Genomic DNA, 19,726 nt, shown 5'->3' with positions numbered 1-19,726 from the left:
TTCTGTTTCTCTCTCTCTCTCTCTGTCTGTCTGGCGAGCGCACGTGCCCTATAGCGAAAATCTCTCCAAAAAAAAAAAAAAAAAGAAAGAAAGAGAGAACGAATGGTATTTTATTCCAATTATAAAAGTAGTACATGTTAATTACAGACAATTTGATAAATACAGAAAAGCATAGATAAAAACACAGAGATCACTGTCATCAAGAAATGTCCCCAGGGCTGGCATGTAGCTTGGTGGGTAAAGATTCTGGACTCCCATGTAGTTGACTATGGTTCGAGTCTCAGACCTGGCAGCTTGCTTTCTTACTTTCTCTTGCTCTCTGGTCAAAATAAAACTAATAATAATAGTAATAAAAAAAGTTAAATAGAACAATTTGGAAGATACATTTTCTTGTAGACTTTTTTGTTATAAATTCCAAAATACTATATTCTACATGAAAGAATACACACACACACACACACACACACACACACACACCATATAAAAGAGCACAGAATTTTTTATGTATCCATATAAGGAGACTTCAAAAAGTTTGTGGAAATGGAATTCAAGTATGAGTTTATTTTCGGGCCAGAAAATTAAAATTCATGAATAACTTTTTCATAATATGCTATTTCTATGGACTTTTTATTTTTGAGAGAGATATTTTTGTTATAAGGCTCGTGTACTCATCAGAGACAGAAAGACAAAGAGACAGAAAGTGAGAAGTCACCCCCCAGAGGGGATGGCCACACAACAATTTCTTCTCCTCCATTCTCCTCTCAGGATTTTGGGCACACATTCACGTGCACTCAGTGTGAGTTTTAAGCTGCCCTGTCTGGGACGCAAACCATGGTCAACTGTGTGAGAGTCCAGCGACGTAACCATTATGACATCTGCTGGTCCCTCTGTGGACTTATTGAAGACCCTTCGTATTTTAATATGATTGAATGTTTTTCTGTGCCAAGAAAGAGAGCGATGCCAAGAGGCCTGGAATGAAAAATGTAGTCAAGAAAAATTTAATCTAATCCTCACAGCTGCGCTATTGTAAACTCTTGCTAGACTAAAACATTGCTCCATAATCAAGGTTATACATAAATAGAGCAAGTTTGCATCACTTAAACTTTCTACCCGAACTAAAGATCAGAAAGTCCTCTTAGAAACTGATTTATACCTCTTTCCTATAGGAACCTCCTCCATTTTAGGGTGGACTAAGCTTCCTAGAGTTTAATATCTACTCTGCTTTTTGAACTCAGCTGACTTCTCACTGTTAGGTTTCTCAAGATGGTAATTCTTTGTGCTGTTTACCAAATAGTCTAGAGACAGAATCTGCTCTCTGGAGTTATGGTAAGATTTTCCTCCCTACTTCCTTTGGAGCTAGACATGACCATGTGACTTGTTTTGGCCAATGAAATGGAGTAGAAATAATGTCTGTCCCCTGAAGGGAGGGAAGGCAACTGTAGGATCCAGTGTGTAAAGTCACTGTGTTTTCTTTTCCCTATCATAGCATTAGGAAAGCATTTATTAAGAAGGCAACTTTTATTGATAAAGTTGTGTGCATATTAGTTAGGATTAAGTTCAACCTAGTGTAACAGAAAAACTCAAGGCAGTTAGGGGGCTGGACAGTGGCTCAGCACAAAAACCTGATTCTCTGTGAGGCAATCACACATGGGAAGGTCCGCAGCTAAGCCCGGAGACCTCCTTGAATACAGTGGTTTGTGGTTGCCCTTGATCTGATCTGGCTTAAGACTGGGTGTGAATTGCAGCATCAGGACCCTATTTGGGATTCTCTTCACACTTGCCCTCCCACCCCCCTTTCATAGAAGAAGAAAAAGTAAAACTTTGGAAAAAGGGGAAAGCACAGATTAAGTCTGGGGTGAGTATGGCAGTTATAATCCATGAAGGCTGCAAGAATCAGGCTCTTTCTAGCTTATTTGGCACCTGTCCCTAGAATGTGACCGTCATTCTCATGATCTGAGATGGCTGCCAGAATTCTGACACCATTTTCATGTTCTAGAAAGAAAGAGTGAGGGATAAAAGAAAGAGACAACAGACGAAGGATAGCAGCTATCTTTTTTTTTTTTTTTGAGAGATTTTCACTGTAGGGCGCGTGCGCTCCCCAGACAGAGAGAGACATAGAGACAGAGAGCGAGAAATCACCCCCCAGGGGGGATGGTCACGCCGCAATCCCTTCTCCTCCATTCTCCTCTCGGGATCTTGGGCATGCACGCACACGCGCCCGGTGTGAGTTTTAAGCCACCGGGTCCGGGACACGAACCGCGGTCGACTACGTGGGAGTCCAGCGACATAGCCATTACGCTAACTGCTGGTTCCCCCAACAGCTATCTTTTAAAGTAGTTTTCGGGAAGCTGACACACAAAACCAGCACTTATATATATGTAACATCCCAGAGCCCAGTTACATGGACACAGCCAGTTGCAAAGGTGGCTGGGAAATCTATCTTTTATTCAGAGCACCTTTGTGCCCAGCTAAAACTTGGGGACTCTATTGCTATTCAAGAAGGGGAGACTAGATGTGTGGAAGGTGGAGGTGGAGGTGACTAGGAGGCTCTGCCACAGTGACCATATAGCCCAAGGTTGGACAATTATGATGGCCAATCCCCTCAACAACAATGCTAGGTTAAGGGGTGGGCATTTAGCTCATGTCTGCTTTAGTGGAGTCCTATAAGGTGGTGGTGGTTGAGATATATATTCATATCTTTTTTTTTTTTCAACTTGAGCTTGTGGGGAAGTCTGTCTTTCTCAGGTCACAAATCTGAAGATAGAGATTAAACGTAGTATGCAAAGAGAAGCACAAGTGAGAGAAAAGTTGAAGACCTAAGTAGTTCCTATTTTCCTTTTCCAAGCCTTTTCGAGACCAGCTCCACCCTCTGCCTTTTCCCTAGTTTAATTATGTAAGCCAAGAAATCCCTTTGTGTTTAAATAAGAAGTTGGGTGCTGACTGCTTGCAACCAGAGTCCTAAGGCAATGGTCTACCTTCTTGGGTTTTGTAGAGAACACATGAAGTAGTACACAGAGCAGTTGCCATGGTGCCTTGCACGTAAAGGTCCTGCAATGTTCGCTCTTAATGAAGTGTTTTAAATAACACAGAGTAGATGAAATTTGGGGAAAAGAACCAAAACTTTCTCAAGTTCCTGTCCAAATGAGGTCGTATTCATTCCCCAGGAAGAATTATTGGGTCGTTGGGAAAGTCATGACACATTTTTGCATAGAAAAGCATAGAAAAAATATGTGATGACTTTCTGGACAACCTGATAGATCTTGCTCCTCCTAGTTTTGTCTTCATTCTGACCATCCTGCTTTTTATTTGCAATTCTAGGCTGTCTTTGGATATCGTTTGAACTCCTGACCCCTGAAACAATCTTACTCACCTTTAAGTCCTCAATATCTAACGTCCTGGCAGACAGTATTAATACATGGCTAATACACATTGTTATTAGGTCACTGGGAAAGTCGTGATGCTTTTTTGTAAAGAAAAACATAGAAACATACGTCCTGACTTTCCTGACGACTTAATACATGAATAAAGATTTGGAGAACATTCATGATTAAAGATGGCAGTAAAAGCAACCAGCATTTAGTAAGTAAATGCTGTGTTCTAAGCACTCTCCTATGAATGTTACTTTTTAAATGATTTAGTCCTTGCAATCATCCTTAATATGCTCTCAATGTTATTCCAATAATATTTAATAATCTAACAATTAAAAAGCCCTTAATATGCTATCAATATTTTGATGATTTTAATGATTTAATCATTTGCTAGCCCTTACTATGCTATCAATATTATTATCACTACTATTTAATGATTTAATCCTTGCAATAGCCCTTCGTGTGCTAACAATATTATTTTCAACATGAGCAAACTAATGTCAGTGTCATGCAACTCGTAAGTGGGACAGCCGAAATTTCATACCAGGAAGACTGGTGCTAGAAATGTAACAGTTCAATCAAGGCACTGTGATAACGCCCATTAAAAGTATTTGATAAGGGACCAGCAGTTAGCATAATGGCTATGTTGCTGGACTCCCACGTAGTCAAGCGTGGTTCGAGTCCCGGACCCGATGGCAAACTCACGCCGGGCGCGTGTGCGTGCGTGCCCAAGATCCTGAGAGGAGAATGGAGAAGAAGGGATTGCGGCATGGCCATCCCCCCTGGGGGGGGGGTGATTTCTCACTTTCTTTTTTTTTTTTTCTCTCTGTCTGGCGAGTGCACGCGCCCTATAGCAAAAACCTCTCCAAAAAGAAAAAAAAAAGAAAAAGTATTTGATAAAATACAGATGGAATTAAATAATTTGATATTAGAGACACAAGAAATGATAAGATCACTGAATCCCATCATGAAATAGATGCAACAACTGAGCCAAGGCTCCTGACTCCTAACCGGAATCTTTTAACCAAGGACCTCACGTCTCATGTAAAATGTGCTCCTTCTACACATTTTGCACCATCCCCTCTGGAGTCTGACTTTGAAAAAACAACTCCAGATAGTAACTTGTGTTTCAAAGTGGATGTAGTCACGGTAGAGCACAAAGCCAGGTGGAGATCCCCTGCTTAAATAGCCCAAGCTAGGGCCAGCAGGTGGTGTGGTGTTTAAGGTGCTAGATCCCGTGGGGCTGACTTGGCAGTTGGAAACTCAGACCCAGCATCTTGAGAATCACGCTGGATGCATGTGTGTCCATGCCTAAAAATCTCAAGATAAGACGGGAAAAGGGATTGCACCATGACCATCGCCCAGGGGGTGATTTCTCACCTTCACCCTTCCTATCTCTCCAGCATGCACATATGCCCTATGGAAGAAATCTAAACAAACAACCAAAAAAAAGAGAGAGAGAGAGAAACAAAAAGAAAAATAAATAGACCGAGCATACACAAGTGGGATGGGAGAAATATTTGAGATTTCAGCATGCACAGCACGTCTTCAGAGAGTTCTCTGATTGTGCAAGGTCAAGTCTGTCTAGCTAAAGTCCGCTTTAGGGCTCTTACCACGGTTGTGAGTCTATGTGTATTTTGAATGTCAATCTGGTTCACAGTCACCTTGTCATCCTCTGAGTTCCAGGAGGACAGAATCCACGTCAATTTTTGTTCCTTTTATATTTTCGGTGCCTAGCATAAACGCTGGCCACATAATGGGCACTCAGAAAATATGGGGTAAATGAGCAGATAAATATGCATGAGGAGGGACCTGTACTGTGCACAGGGGTAGACAGCACCCCCTATAGTGTGACCTCAGGGGGACCTCAAGAGTGCACGCGCACACGGTAAATGAATGAGACAATGAGCAGATAAATATGCTGTGCACAGGGGTAGACAGCACCCCCTATAGTGTGACCTCAGGGGGACCTCAAGAGTGCACGCGCACACACACCACTGATCGGAATCTCCTTCAGGAAAGTCAAGCATCATTCCAGGGAGACTTTAGGGCACCTTGGGGAGAAAAAGGAACACAAAAGGTGAGCAAGCAGTTTTCAAAGGATGCTTTCAGCTCCGGGGCCAGTCCTCCTGTGTGTTTTCTTCCCCAGTGTTTCCAATTACTGTGGCACTCTCGGTATCTGGATCCATCTCCAGTGAATTCCTCTGCAGCCCCTGCCAGACATATGGGATCAATCACGGCTCCGGCGCTGGTGCGCTTGCTGCGGGGATGTTGACAGCCTGACAGACGCGGGGTTCTGGTGTCATGGAATCTCCGCGTCTTTGGCTGGATCCCGGCAGGAGAACGAGAGGGGGAGGAGAGAGATAGAGGCAGAGATAGAGGAAGGAGAGAAGAGAGGCGAGAGGGAGAGACGGAGAGAGGAGGGAGAGAAGGAGGGAAGCGGGAGATTTTTCTTGACTGCCCCCTTTCCTTCAAGCATTTTATAGGCTTCAGGGCGAGAGAGGAGGAGAAAGGGAGGAAAAAAAAGAGGAGAGCCAGAGGGTAGCGCGCGCGACTCTCTCCCGGAGCCCCCGAGCTGCCGGAGGGGTCTGGATTGTGTCCCCGGTGTCAGATGAAAGGGCGCTGAGGCTCACGGCCGCTGCCCCGCGTTCCGCTGGGCGCACGCCCCTCGGCGATCCCGAGCCCCGCCGCCCCGCGCCTCTCCCGGCCGGGGCCGCCGCCTGCGCTCAGGGGCGGCCACTCGGTCTCCAGCGCAATGTGGCCGCGCCTGGCCTTTTGTTGCTGGGGTCTGACGCTCGTTTCGGGCTGGGCGACCTTTCAGCAGATGTCCCCGTCGCCCAATTTCAGCTTCCGCCTCTTCCCCGAGGCCGCGCCGGGGAAGCTGCCCGCGCTGCCCACGCCGGGCGAGGACGCGGCGGAGAGCAAAGTGGAGCGGCTGGGCCAGGCGTTCCGGCGACGCGTGCGGCGGCTGCGGGAGCTCAGCGAGCGCCTGTCTTCCTGGTGGACGAGTCGTCCAGCGTGGGCCAAGCCAACTTCCTCAGCGAACTCAAGTTCGTCCGCAAGCTGCTGTCGGACTTCCCCGTGGTGCCCACGGCCACGCGCGTGGCCATCGTGACCTTCTCGTCCAAGAACAACGTGGTGCCGCGCGTGGATTACATCTCCTCCCGCCGCGCGCACCAGCACAAGTGCGCGCTGCTCAGCCGCGAGATCCCGGCCATCACCTACCGCGGAGGCGGCACCTACACCAAGGGCGCCTTCCAGCAAGCCGCGGTAAGGTGCCCACCCCGGCGGGCCCCGACCCCAACCTGGCCCCTCACCTCGCCCCCCAGCACCTTCCCACCCACCACTGCCTGTCGTTCTCTAACCCGATCGGGTCGTAAGTAAGGCATAAACCTCCCCCAGTGGAGCATCTTCACCCACAAAATCAGAATCACCGCCACCCTGTCATTGCCATAGGGGTCCAATGGGATTCATGGATTTTAAAGGCTTCACTAGATGTCAGGCTGCTTAAATGGTCCGCTAGAGGACCTCGTTGGGAAGGGGGTCCTTAAGTTGCTACTGAACTTCATTCTTGCAGGATCAGCGGTAACCACGCTGGGACAGGTGAGTGTGTTTTATGTAGTGTTTCTAGAGGTATAGGACGCCGAGTGATCTGGATATTTCCCCTGATTCTTTTTAAGCAATTTTATTCTTTCAATAGAAAGTAACTGTTCTTCCTATTTTTTTTCTTGAATCTTTTATAACATTTTTAGTATCTGGAAGAAGCAGTTATGGATGAGGGACTTTTACAAAATGTATCTCTTTTTCTGGTTACAAAGTAATGTGTATTGGTTGAAGAAAACTGGTAACACAAAGTAGAATGTGTCACATCATAGCCGGCCAGTGTTTGTGGAGTGAATGAAACAAGGAGGAAAAGAGCCTGTCACCCTTAAAAAGCCACGGTTTACATGCTGTAGAACACGTGTCAAATGTGCACCTCCATACATGCTGTTAACCAAATTGATAGCTTGCTGTTTTTGTAGCCTCTGTTTTCCATTCGTCATATCATAATTAAAAGGTTCTGGGAACCAGCAGTTAGCGTAATGGCTATGTCGCTGAACGCCCACACCGCGGTTCGCATCCCGGACCCAGAGGTTTAAAACTCACGCCGGGCACGTGTGCGTGCGTGCCCAAGATCCCGAGAGGAGAATGGAGGAGAAGGGATTGCAGCATGGCCATCCCTCCTGGGGGGTGATTTCTCGCTTTCTGTCTCTACGTCTGTCTCTGTCTGGCAAGCACACGCGCCCTATAGCGAAAACCTCAAAAAAAAAAAAAAAAGGTTCTACCTTAGCTGCGTACTATTCCATTGCATGCAAATGTCATAGTTTATGCATCACCTGTTGTTGGACACTAGTTTTTTTATCTTAAGTAAGTTATAGCGAACACAAGTATTTGTACACCTTTCCAATTATTTCTTCACAAAGATTTCTATAGAAGTTCCTGAATGAGTGATTATGAACATTTACAAAGTTCTTGACATATCTTGTCCATTTCTCCATTGAAGGGTTTATCCTCTTACATTACCACCAGCAGAGTATCACAGTAGTAAGTTTGCAGCGTGCTCAGCAATGTCACATACTATTATGTTTAATATCTTTGCCAATTTGATGTGAGTAGAGATACTGCTTAGCAAATTCAAAATTTTCATTATTGAGGATGAACATTTTCCAGTGTATGTATTAGCTATTTATATTTTTCATCCGACAATTACTTGCTTATAATTTTTGCCCATTTTGCCAGTAGCCAAACAAGCATGTCTGCTTTTTTTTTTTCTTAATTTGTAAAAGCTCTTTATATAGCAAAGCCATTTTGCACTTGCTGTAAATGTTTTTCCAGTTGACTTTTGTTTTGAAAGTGTTGTTAGAGGGATGATTTAAAATTGTATATACTCAACTCTATCAAACAATGTTGCTAAGATCCTGTATTTGCTTTATAGTCTCAGAATGGTCTCATTTTCCAAATCAGAGAAATCATTTTCCACGTAACAATGTCATCCATTTGGGACCAGCAGTTAGCGTAATGGCTATGTCGCTGGACTCCCATGTAGTTGACCGCAGTTCTAGTCTCAGAGCCCGTGGCTTAAAACACGCCGGGCGCGTGTGCATGCGTGCCCAAGATCCCAAGAGGAGAATGGAGGAGAAGGGATTGCGACGTGGCCATCCCCCCAGGGGGTAATTTCTCGCTTTCTGTCTCTCTGTCTCTCTCTGTCTGTCTGGCGAGCGCACATGCCCTGTAGCAAAAACCTCTAAAAAAGAAAAAAAAAAAAAAGAACAATGTCATCCATTTAAGATTTATTTTGGTGTGTGATGTGACGATGTAACAGTATAACCCATCTGAAACTTGTTTTGGTGTGTGGTATGCGAAGATGTCTAATTTGTTAATAAATATTTAACCAGTTGTCACAGCACTATTTCCTGACTAGCTATTCATCCTCTTCCAGCTTAACTGAATGTCACTCTATCATATACTAACTACATATGGGTATCTGCTGTCCTCCGGGCTTTTTATTTCATCATATATGTCTATGTTTAAGATTCGCCAGGAGGATGAACCAGCTTTTGGCACTTTAAAATATGTTTAAATGTCTGGCAGTGCAGATTTTCTCTCCTTTGTCTTATGCATTATTTTTAAAAATTAATTCTTACCCCCTTATTACTTAACGTGAATTTTTCATTTATTTTCAAATATTAACTATGAAAGTAATAAGGGCTTTTATTTCAATATGAAAACTACTGAATTTATTGGAGATTATTTACATAGGAGTTCTTTCCATTCAAAAGTATTGTATAGCCATCTATACATATCCTTTAATAAAGTGTAGATTTTTAGAAATTAAGTCCAGTATGTATTTTCAAAGTTAGACCTAAATATATTATCTATATTACTATCATGAACAGAGTCTTTTTAAAAATTACTTATTTAATTTTATTTATTATCAGTATTATTTTTATTTTCATTTGACGAGAGAGAAAGAGAGAGAGGAAAAATGAGAAAGCAAGCTACCAGATCCAGGATTCAAACCTCATTTGACCATGTGGGAATCCAGTGCCTCAACCACCACACCACCTGCTGGCCCTATGAACAGAATCCTTTATAATTAAATTTTAAATAGTTTTTCTTGATGTTTAGAAACTTTGATTTTTTTTTGAAAATATGCCTTTTGTATCTGGATTCACATTGAAGTCTCTTTGATTCATTATTTTTTCTCTTTAAATCTATTTTCTTTTACATATAATAAATATTCTGGGAATGTTTTCTTATACATACATTATAAATTTTGGTACTTACCTTTTTACTGTTGGCAGTTTTCTAAGTAATAAATATGTTTTGTACATGTACTGGGGACTTCATAAAGTTCATAGAAAAATGGAGTTAAAATATGTTTACTTTGGTGCCATAACACTTTGAAATCCATGCATAGTTTCCTTATAATTTTCATTTCTCATGAAATTTTTGAAAATCCCTCATGCATATATCATATATAAGGTCTACCCAGAAAAGGATTATATTGTATGTTGTTTTGTAACTCAACTATATATGCCACAATATTTTAAAATCTTCATTTCAAATAAGAAATACAGTTCTAGGGGCCAGCAGGTGCATGGTGGTTAAGGCACTGGACTCCCACATGGCCGACTACAGTGTGAGTCCTGGACCTGGTGGCTTACTTTCTCAACTTCCACCCCCATGTCTTTCTCTGATGAGAACACATGTCCTATAGCAAATTCAAAAATAATTAATTAATTAATGATTCTTATAAAAAAGAAATACAGATTCAGTTTATTTTCTTATGGCCACATAGTTTTCCACTGTAGAATGTGCCTTTGTTTTTATTGTGCAATTACTTACTATTTTATATTATTAAAAACAACATTGTGAGACTAAATGTATTTTCTTAATGCAAGTCCTTGAAGTGGTGTTATTTCATTCAGAGACAGAAAAAGAGGGAACAAGAACTCACACCCTGGAGCGATGGCCATGCTACAATCCCTTCACCTTCATTTTCCTCTCAGGATTTTGGGCCTAAATACACTTGACCAGCATCATTTTCAAGCCACCATGTCTAAGACTTGAACCACAGAGTTGGTCATTTGGAATCCAGCATCTTAACCTCCGGGCTACCAGCTGATCCAAGTATCCACATTATTTAAAGCCTTTTAATACATGTGCCAATTTGCTCTGCAGAAAATGGCACTCCTATGGAATGCCTATGCTAGAACCTAATACAGAGACTGACCGACATATGCTGGTGTCATTCGAATGCTCCTTTCTCAGATTTATGTGAAAGACAGAGACCCAGTTTTAAATTGAATTTCCCTATTAGTGAGACTGAATCTTTTTTCCAACTTCTTTCTTGACTCCTAATTAAAATATTTTGGATTTTTATCTATTTTTTATCTGTGAGTGGCTCATTTTCTTATTGATTTACAAATTCTCTGTATGTGTTAATATAACTTCTTTAACTGCCAAGTGTGTGACAAATATCTTTTCTCAGCATTGTGCTCACCTTTTAGATTTGTTTAATTGAATAGTTCAATTTAATCTACTGGGTCCTCAGGAAAGCTGTGACACATTTTTGCATAGGAAAATATGAAATATGTCATGACTGTCCTGACGACCTAATATTTTTCTTTCCATTTCCATTTATAACTTTTTTTTAGAGGTTTTTGCTATAGGGCATATGCGCTCACCAGACAGAAAGAGACAGAGAGTAGGGAGAGACAGAAAGCGAGAAATCACCCCCCGGGGGGGATGGCCACATCACACTCCCTTCTCCTCCTTTCTCCTCTTGGGATCTTGGGCACGCACGCACACGCGCCCGGCGTGAATTTTAAGTCACCGGGTCCGGGATGTGAACCGCGGTTGACTACGTGGGCGTCCAGCAACATAGCCGTTATGCTAACTGCTGGTCCCTCCATTTATAACTTGTTTTCATCGCTTATAAGTTCTAAGACTTTTGCCTTTTAGAGATAAAGTACCTATTTAAAGATGCTCTTTGTTTATTGAAGCAGTTGCGCCAGACAGGGTTCAGTTTTGCAAACCTAGTTCCCTGTTGGATCTGGCCTCCAAGTATTCATGAGGTCCTGATAGCTGGTCTTATTTTTATTGCCACTAGCTACTCCACCAAAAAAACAGTACTGCATTAGCAGAAAATATCACCATATACCAGATCCTTTGTTTGGTCTGGCCAAGCTTGCCAGGGGCCTCTGAGAACAGTGATCCAAAACAGTGAAATGTGTAATGAATCGACTACACAGTGCTCTTGCCTCAAGACCCACTGTTCTCTTCCAAATGCTACATCCTGTCTTGGAAAGTGGAATTGCCAAGAAGGTTCCCAGTGTCTTTCTTCAGTCTGGATCCATTTGTAATCGAGCAAGCAGAGATTTCCCAAAAGTTTGTGTTAACTGAACTTCCTCCTAACTTTATTTTTCTTTTCTCATTTTGGTTGGGTTATGAGAAGGTACAGAAGAGGGTCAGCTGGACCCAGTCCCTGTCTAACCTGGAAACCTACATGTTTTTATTGTAACATTTCCAGGCCTCTGATGAACAATCTTAGATATAATTATAATATGATATTTAGAGAAAATTGATAGATGACCAACATTTAGAAATGGAATTAATGGAGGTTTGAATATACATTTTTTGTATAGAGATCAGATAGGGGTTGCAGTGCAGAATTAATTTAGTAATGGTAAACAGTGCAGTTTGGGTTTTGATATAAAACTTCTACATCACCACATAGAAATGGGACTGTCAGATTCCCCTGTGTGTGCAGAATGGTAATATTAGAACTGATTGAGATCTGGCCTTTATGTGAAATTGAAAATCACAGGAACATTTTTTAGGTTTTTAATCACTTTCTCTGAAAAAAATGAATTTTTTGAGGCTTTCCCATTTGAAACTCAGTGTGTACCCAAGTACGGTCAAAGGCAGATAGACACACAAACTCATAATCCTGTACACAGGATTGCAAGCACACAATGACCTCTCACAGTTTAGACATTTTTATTCCCCTTACATAAAATATTGAGATATAGAATTTCTTTTATACTAGCATGAACTTCACTGTTATCTCTCATCCCATCTGAATGCCTAAACATAAATGTTAACGATTTGCATTTTTCTTAAAGAATTATTTATTTGACTTTATTTATCATCATTATTTTTCTTCTAATTTGACCAGGGAGAGACACAGAGAGAGAGAAAGTGAGAAAGTGAGAAAACAAGCCACCAGGTCTGGGACTCGAACCTCAATGAGCCATGTGGGATTCCAGCACCTTAACCACCAGGCTGCCACCTGCCAGCCCCAACAATCTTCATTTTTTTTTTCCTTAAAGAATTATTTATTTATTTAATTCCATTATTTATCATTTTTCAATTTGACCAGAGAGAGACGAGAGAAAGGGAAAGTCAGAAAGCAAGCCTCCAGGTTCGGAACCAAAGCCACCATATCCTGGACTTAAACCGCAGTCGGCCATGGGGGAATCCAGCACCCTCAACAACCACACCAACTGTCGGCCCCAACAATCTTTGTTTTAAAAATTATTATTTGGTGTCAGAATTGTACAACTTGCTAGGGAGTATGTGGATGGACACTCACCTTTACCACATTCGATTTAAATGGGTAAACTGCAGTATAGACAAGGACTTGGGCCAGCAGACAGCATGGTGGTTAGGGTGCTGGATCCCACATGGCTGACTCCATGATTTGAGTCCCAGACCCAGAAGCTTGAAAAAATATGCCAGCTACATGTGTGTGCATGCCCATATCCCAAGAGGAGAATGGATTGTGGCATGGCTATCCCCTCTAGGGGGGTGATTTCTCACTTTCCCTCTCTTTCTGTCTCTCTCCAGGGAGTACACACACTATGGGGGAAAAAAAATCTTAAAAAAAGTACAAGGATTCAAGCAGTTGGTCAGGGGAAGATTTAACACCTTGAATATAATTACATCAAAATATTTTACAGAATTCTGAGAATAATTATTTTATAGTGACCTTTCTTCTTCTTCTTTTTTTTTTCTCCTCCCTGCTGTGCTTTTATAAATTGCCTTTTCTAAACAGAGTATTTTGGATTTTTGGATTGACCCCACTACGCATGCCAGGCTGTCAGTGTGCTATATAGTTCATATCAAAATAGAGTCAGCCCCATTCCCTCTTTGTTTTTGCTAATATCTGTTAAATAAACATAGCATGAAACTTCCTTTTTTAAAAAAAAAATCTGCTTTCCTCATTGTTCCAGAAACATGATCTTCTGGTGGGGAATGTGCTGTCTCGCCAAAAGTTCAAGCTTTAGGTGACCAGAAGACTAGGAATAGATGAGCAGAACTTTCCCTAGTCTTCAGGAAAGCGCATCATCTGTTATTTGTTCACGCTAGTACACGTTCACACTTTACCCGAAGAGTAAAGACTCTGTCTCATCCTTGTGGGAAGAAAATCTGCTTTTCTGTTGTCTAATAAAACCTGAAGATGTGTGAGATACCACTAGATTAAAGTCCTGACGAATAAAATCAGGACTATTTTGCATTCATTTCATACAATAGACTGATGGTAGCCTTTGTGCATTTTACAGTAACTTTCTGATGGTCCCAGTCCTTAAGGATAGGAAAGTTCGGGTTTCCCTTCTTATGTAGAAAGGAGTGGATTGGGCTGTTGCAAACTCACAGCATCATTTTGATGTCAAGCATTGGTCACAGTTGAGGAAACTACATTCTGTTTTGATGCTGAAGAGATTGATGTTTCCAAAGGGACCTCTGGGAACATTCTCTCTTTTATGCTGCTTGAACTTTTAAACACTTTTCTTACTGCTCTTGATCTTATAGAGGAACCTTGTTGTAATTCTATCGCAACTTTCTCGGTGGAAGTGGGATGAAATGAATGAATGATTAGTGAATGAATGAATCCCCAGTGCACAAAGTAAATCCAAGACTCATGTATACTTTATAGGCAAAAAGGGGTACTAAGACTTTTCTTTTCTTTTTCTTGTCTTATAATTGCCAGAATGTGCATGTGCTCACCAGAGACAGAGAGAAGGGGGAGAGGGCGGCGGTCAGAGAGGGACTAAGCACTTTCCCTCACTCCCAACAGGCCATGACAATGCTGCAATCCCTTCTCCACTTCTCCTTCCTATTGGGATTTGAGGTATGCACTTCCATGTGCTCAACATGTTTTTTAAGCCACTGTGACCAGGAGTCAAACCAAGGCTGACCATATGGGATCCAGCTCCCTGAACCACTAGGTCACAAGGCCAGCCCAAGATACTAACAGGTTTATTATTAAGAAAGAACACAAATAATTCTTGAATGTCCAATTCAAAATTCTTCTTACTGTAGTACTCGCATATGTTTTATTAGTTTTGTTATTCCTGGCATACGGGACACTGCATATTGCAGACATATGCCATTATTAGTTGCAGTATTATATTATGTTTGCTTGAAATGCATCATGAGAAGGCTTGGCCAAGGCTTGAGAATGAGAGGGCAGACTGCTCTGTTTACTGCTCACCTGTAGTTAGAGGGTGGGAAAGTTCTCCACCAATGACCACGTGATACACATGTACTCCGAGGGGATTCCTCTTGACAGTGACCATGAAGTGAAAGTATTCAATGCATTCATTCTGACTAGATAATCCTTCAATTTGTAAAATGGTAATTTTAAAAGGACTTTGATACTGTGATTTTTTTTTGTCTGTTAACAGAAAATGCAACAGAGACTAAGAGATAGTCTAAACACTAATCACAAAGCTAAGTAAATGCCAAAGACAGAGTTGTTCCAGTCTTCAAATTTGTCTCTTGATTTCCCTACCCTATGGCACCCCACCTCTAATTTCTTTTATTACCTCTGTGTGTGGAGTTGTATCACAAGCTGGAAAGGAGGAGCTTTCATTTGCAGGCTTCAAAAATATTACATAAGGTGTAGAGCCAAACAGTCTAACTCAGAGGACATAAACCATGGCTTTAAGGGGATATTTATCCCACGAGTGCACTTCAGCTTGTATATAGGTACAATTCAAGTACATATGTTAAAATCAGGAGGCCTCATGTTGTTAAAATTCTGACTTTTTTGCATGCTCTTGATAAATTGGAATATGCAGCAACCCTGGGTATGCAGGAATTAACATCCTGAGGACTTCTCAGTTCACCTGGGTATGGCACTTGGAAGTTTGTATTGCGGTCTTGGATTGCTATCCCATGGTCTAACATGAAACAATCATTGGCAGCAGCTGGTATTAAACCCTCTAGTGGGGCCAGCAGGTGCATGGTGGTTAGAGGTGCTGGACTCTCATAGGGCTGACTGTGATTCCAGTCCCAGACCTGGTGGCTTTCTTTCCCTCTCTCTCTCTCTCTCTCTCTCTCTGCTCAAGTTCAAAAATAATGACAATGATACATAAAGTTAAATAATTCTTTAAAAAAAGTAAATCCTCTAGTTTGTCTTTTGAGCTTCTTTTTAATCCAATGAATTAGCAAAGAGTAGGTTTAGATGGTGTAGTAGAAAAATATAAGCACGATAGGCATCTAATTCTCTCTCAAATTAAGCTGTGAGTAGAAAATTCAGAGCCAATACAGCAGGTCTGTGTTGTTTTCAGGGATTGATATTCCTCCTTTCAGCTCTACTCCACCATCCTCAAATTATCTCCTGGCCTAAAATGGTTGTTGGAGCTCCTACCGTCAAGGGCTCACTTTAGATGAGCCAGTGTGTTAGGAAGAGTATGCATCTAACCAGGGAAATGACGGCAAATCCCACTCCATGTTTTTCCTCAAATAGTACTGGCTTGCCTCAGATGAAGATGGCAGAGTTCCGTCTTGTCTATTAAAAATACATAAATCTTTTTGTTTTACTAATTTTTTGGTTAAAGATTATCAAAGTTTATGACTTAAGTGCTGGCAACAGAAATCTTTTATATTAGTTTCCTGGAGCCCAGAGGCTTCTAAATGACATGGTATTTGTGAACAAATAAAGATTATGAGAGTGATAGAGACAACTACATACTACAAAATTAAATTAAGATTCTATTGTTAATTTAGTAAGCATGACATTTCTCAAGAAAACATGGACCTTGTTTGGCTTTTCTAGAGTAAGCTGCGAGGTTAAGAGACTGCCACATTAAAAGGAATTTCCTGTTATATATTGTCTTTGCCTTTCCCATAGTTTTTTAAGACCACTCTCTCAGTCTCCCCAGGCCACATGAAGAATGGATTTCTGGCATAGAGTCTGCTTATATACACTATCCTGCTCGGGTGTAGAGGCCAGCTGTGCACAGGAAAAACTCTCTGAAAGTGGTAGGTCACAAATGTGGCCACAATGCTTCACTCGAAATGAATGCTAGTGGTCAGAAATGAAATCTGCAAAACATTAGTAGCATTTGCCTATCAATATTTATAAAAATACTTTCAGAGTATTCATCTTCTTTGCTATCTGTCATGCCTGTAGGCTCACCCAAGAAGCTGATGGTTTATTTTTGTAAAGAGTTAAGCAATGAAGATTTTCCAAGTTTAGCACATACCTTTTTTCCAGAACTGTGCTGTGAAAGCCATAACTCAAAGATAGATTCTGATTACTGCATATATTGAAATAACAATGGTAATCTTGTTTCGCTAATATAATGCAATTTGAAATTAAGGAAAATAGTAAATTCCTACAAGATTAATTTTAATAAAAAAGACACTTTAAGTAAACTCCTTAACTGGACTTAAAAGATTGAGTCATTTACTAAGTACCAATTGGGCATTTTCCAGTCGTAAGTTACTACCAGAGTATAAAAATTGTATTTCGAGATATAAGAGTTTGATGTACTATTTTCTTAATTCCTGCTTAAGAGTTTGATGTACTATTTTCTTAATGCCTGCTGAAATACAACTAGTAGTCTCAAATATTTATTGCCTATTCTGTAGCATCTAGGTATAGGATATACTGGTCGTTGATGCAAAATACAGTTTTAAAAAAATCATAAAGATGGTATTGAAGGGACCAGCAGTTAGTGTAATGGCTATGTCGCTGGACTCCCACGTAGTCGACTGTGGTTCGCGTCCCGGACCTGGTGGCTTAAAACTCACGCCGGGCGCGTGTGCGTGCGTGCCCAAGATACCGAGAGGAGAATGGAGGAGAAGGGATTGCGGCGTGGCCACCCCCCCTGGGGGGTGATTTCTCGCTTTCTGTCTCTCTGTCTCTCTCTGTCTGTCTGGCAAGCTCACGTGCCCTATAGCAAAAACCTCTCCAAAAAAAAAAAAGATGGTATTGAAGATGTACATCTGTGTATGTGGTATAAGTACTTCCAATTTTCTCAGGTAGGGAGTTTTAAATTTTCATTAATTTCACCTATAAATTGAATTGTATTTGAATGTATCCTTGCTTTCTCACATTTATTAGAGGAAACATCCCTTCCCTCAGCCAATGTAGATATTTCATCAAGTATTTTTTCTTGTTTGTTATGTCTTCAAGGTTTCTCAGTTTTTTCTTTTTAATTTGCCAAACGGGGTACGTAGTCACTATAGAGAGAGAGAAAAAGAAAGAGAGAGAGAAAGAAAACACTACCCTCTGAGGTGTGGCCATGTCACAATACCCTCTTCTTTTCGTCACCCTATCAGGATCTTGGGCATGCACACACACCTGCCCAGTGTGTTTCTCAAGCCACCGGATCTGGGACTAGAACCACATGGTCAGCCACGTGGGATCTGGATCCTTTATCCACAAGCCCAAGATTTCCCTGTTAATAGACTCTTATCTCTAAACATAGAACATTTAACCTGTTTAGAAATATATATTTCTTCTGCATTTAAAGAATTATCTGTGATGAACATGCATTGGGTCATCAGAAAAGTCATGATGTATTTTTGTACAGAAAAACATAGAAAAAAATGTCATGACTTTCCAGATGACTTAATATAGCTTATTAGGAAGTGAAATAATATCATTTTGGTCTTACCTGGGCAAAGGTGATTGAAGATGATATACCTTTGGGGCATCCAGAGGCATAGCCTGGAATGATCTCAAGTGCAAAAATCCTTTTGTAAGTTTCAGCTTTGATCTTAAATTTCTATCCTGTTCCCCAATACAGCTCTGCTTTCAACAATAAAAGGATGTGTTCGCTTATTATCAGGAAATTGAACTGAAACAATTCCACTCTTTTTTTGCCAAGTGCTAAGTGTTATAGCATGAAACTGTCAGGGTTGGGAATTATGCTGGGTAGCTGGGTTCTGACCCTGGGACCCTGCCACTCACTCCAGGTATTCATACCTTGCTTGATTCATATGATCCTCCTTGTTCATGCCAGATCTTGAGAATCCAGTCTCATATCAAACCTATGCACAGGTGACAATAGGTGTTTCACTGCTTGACTGGCTATGAGCAGTATTCACTGAGAAGAGGGGACTGATAACCCAAATGTGACACAGATCAGGGTGATCAGGTTGCAGATGGTGGGGGGAAAATGGACTCCACTGTCTTGCTGAGTGGTTAGGAAACTGTGGCCCTCGTTGGGTTTGTCATCCACAGAAAGGGACACTGTCTGATTGGTCTATCCGTCTCTTTGTCTCACTGGTAATAATCACCAAAGAACATTTTCAGGGAAGAATGATGTTTTCTAACACTCTAATGTTATTATATGTAAATGAAATGGTTGCCCCCAAGGGCCCATTTTCCACCATTAATCCTTTATCTCTCCCTCTTGAGCTTCGTTTTTTTATTGTGATTTTTGTCCTATGTAGAAAAAGGCAGTCTGTTTTCTTGTTGTGGTTGATAGAGAGGGTATATTCAAATCTGTTGTTTGATGGTGTATTTGATGTGGACATCTCTTTCAACTTGGCTCACTCATTTAGACTTACACCAAATTAGTGACATCTGTAGAGTAAGGCATCATCAATTTTAGTCCTATTTCAAAGGCTTTGCTTTTCCAGATGAGTCTGAAATAAAAAAAAGAAAAAGTTAAGCAAATTTTATTTGCTTATTTGTGTTTTCACAGGACTGTTGCTAGCCAAGATTTCTTGGTAGTCACGTTTTTCTTCAAAATATGCGTGTTTGGCTTTTAAATGTTACTCCCAAAGTGATGATTCTAAGCAGTTATTGTAGGAATTTTAATGCAATAAAGATACCAAAGTTTAGACGGCTTATGCTTAATTAGCAAAATCCCATATTTAAAGTAAGCATCTGCAAAGGCTGTTCTGTGGGATTTTCTCTCTCGTCCCAGATTTGACTCTAGGACTCATGACACACTAAAGAGTACTGAGTATTTCACATCTAAAAAAAAAAAAAAAAAGTTTATGTATTTCTTTCTTTCATGAACTTGAGAGTTACGGAGAGAGAGAGAGAACAAGGTACCTTCAGC

At 41.2% G+C, this 19,726-nt stretch overlaps 1 protein-coding gene across 1 annotated transcript in view; it reads left to right on the top strand.

Annotated features, from left to right (window-relative positions):
• The first annotated feature begins 5,542 nt into the window (after positions 1 to 5,542).
• Positions 5,543 to 19,726, top strand: part of SVEP1 (sushi, von Willebrand factor type A, EGF and pentraxin domain containing 1) — a 233,157-nt gene continuing 218,973 nt past the window's right edge. The window contains 2 exon segments of the mRNA XM_006142717.3: positions 5,543 to 6,355; positions 6,358 to 6,638. Coding sequence (XP_006142779.1) covers positions 6,124 to 6,355; positions 6,358 to 6,638 — 513 coding nt within the window. The 5' untranslated portion in view covers positions 5,543 to 6,123.

This window comes from Tupaia chinensis, unplaced genomic scaffold, assembly GCF_000334495.1.
Source record: "Tupaia chinensis unplaced genomic scaffold, TupChi_1.0 Scaffold000081_1, whole genome shotgun sequence".
Lineage (NCBI taxonomy): Eukaryota > Metazoa > Chordata > Mammalia > Scandentia > Tupaiidae > Tupaia > Tupaia belangeri.
Note: the sequence above shows the minus strand (reverse complement) of the source record. Positions and strands in the feature narration are given on the sequence as shown.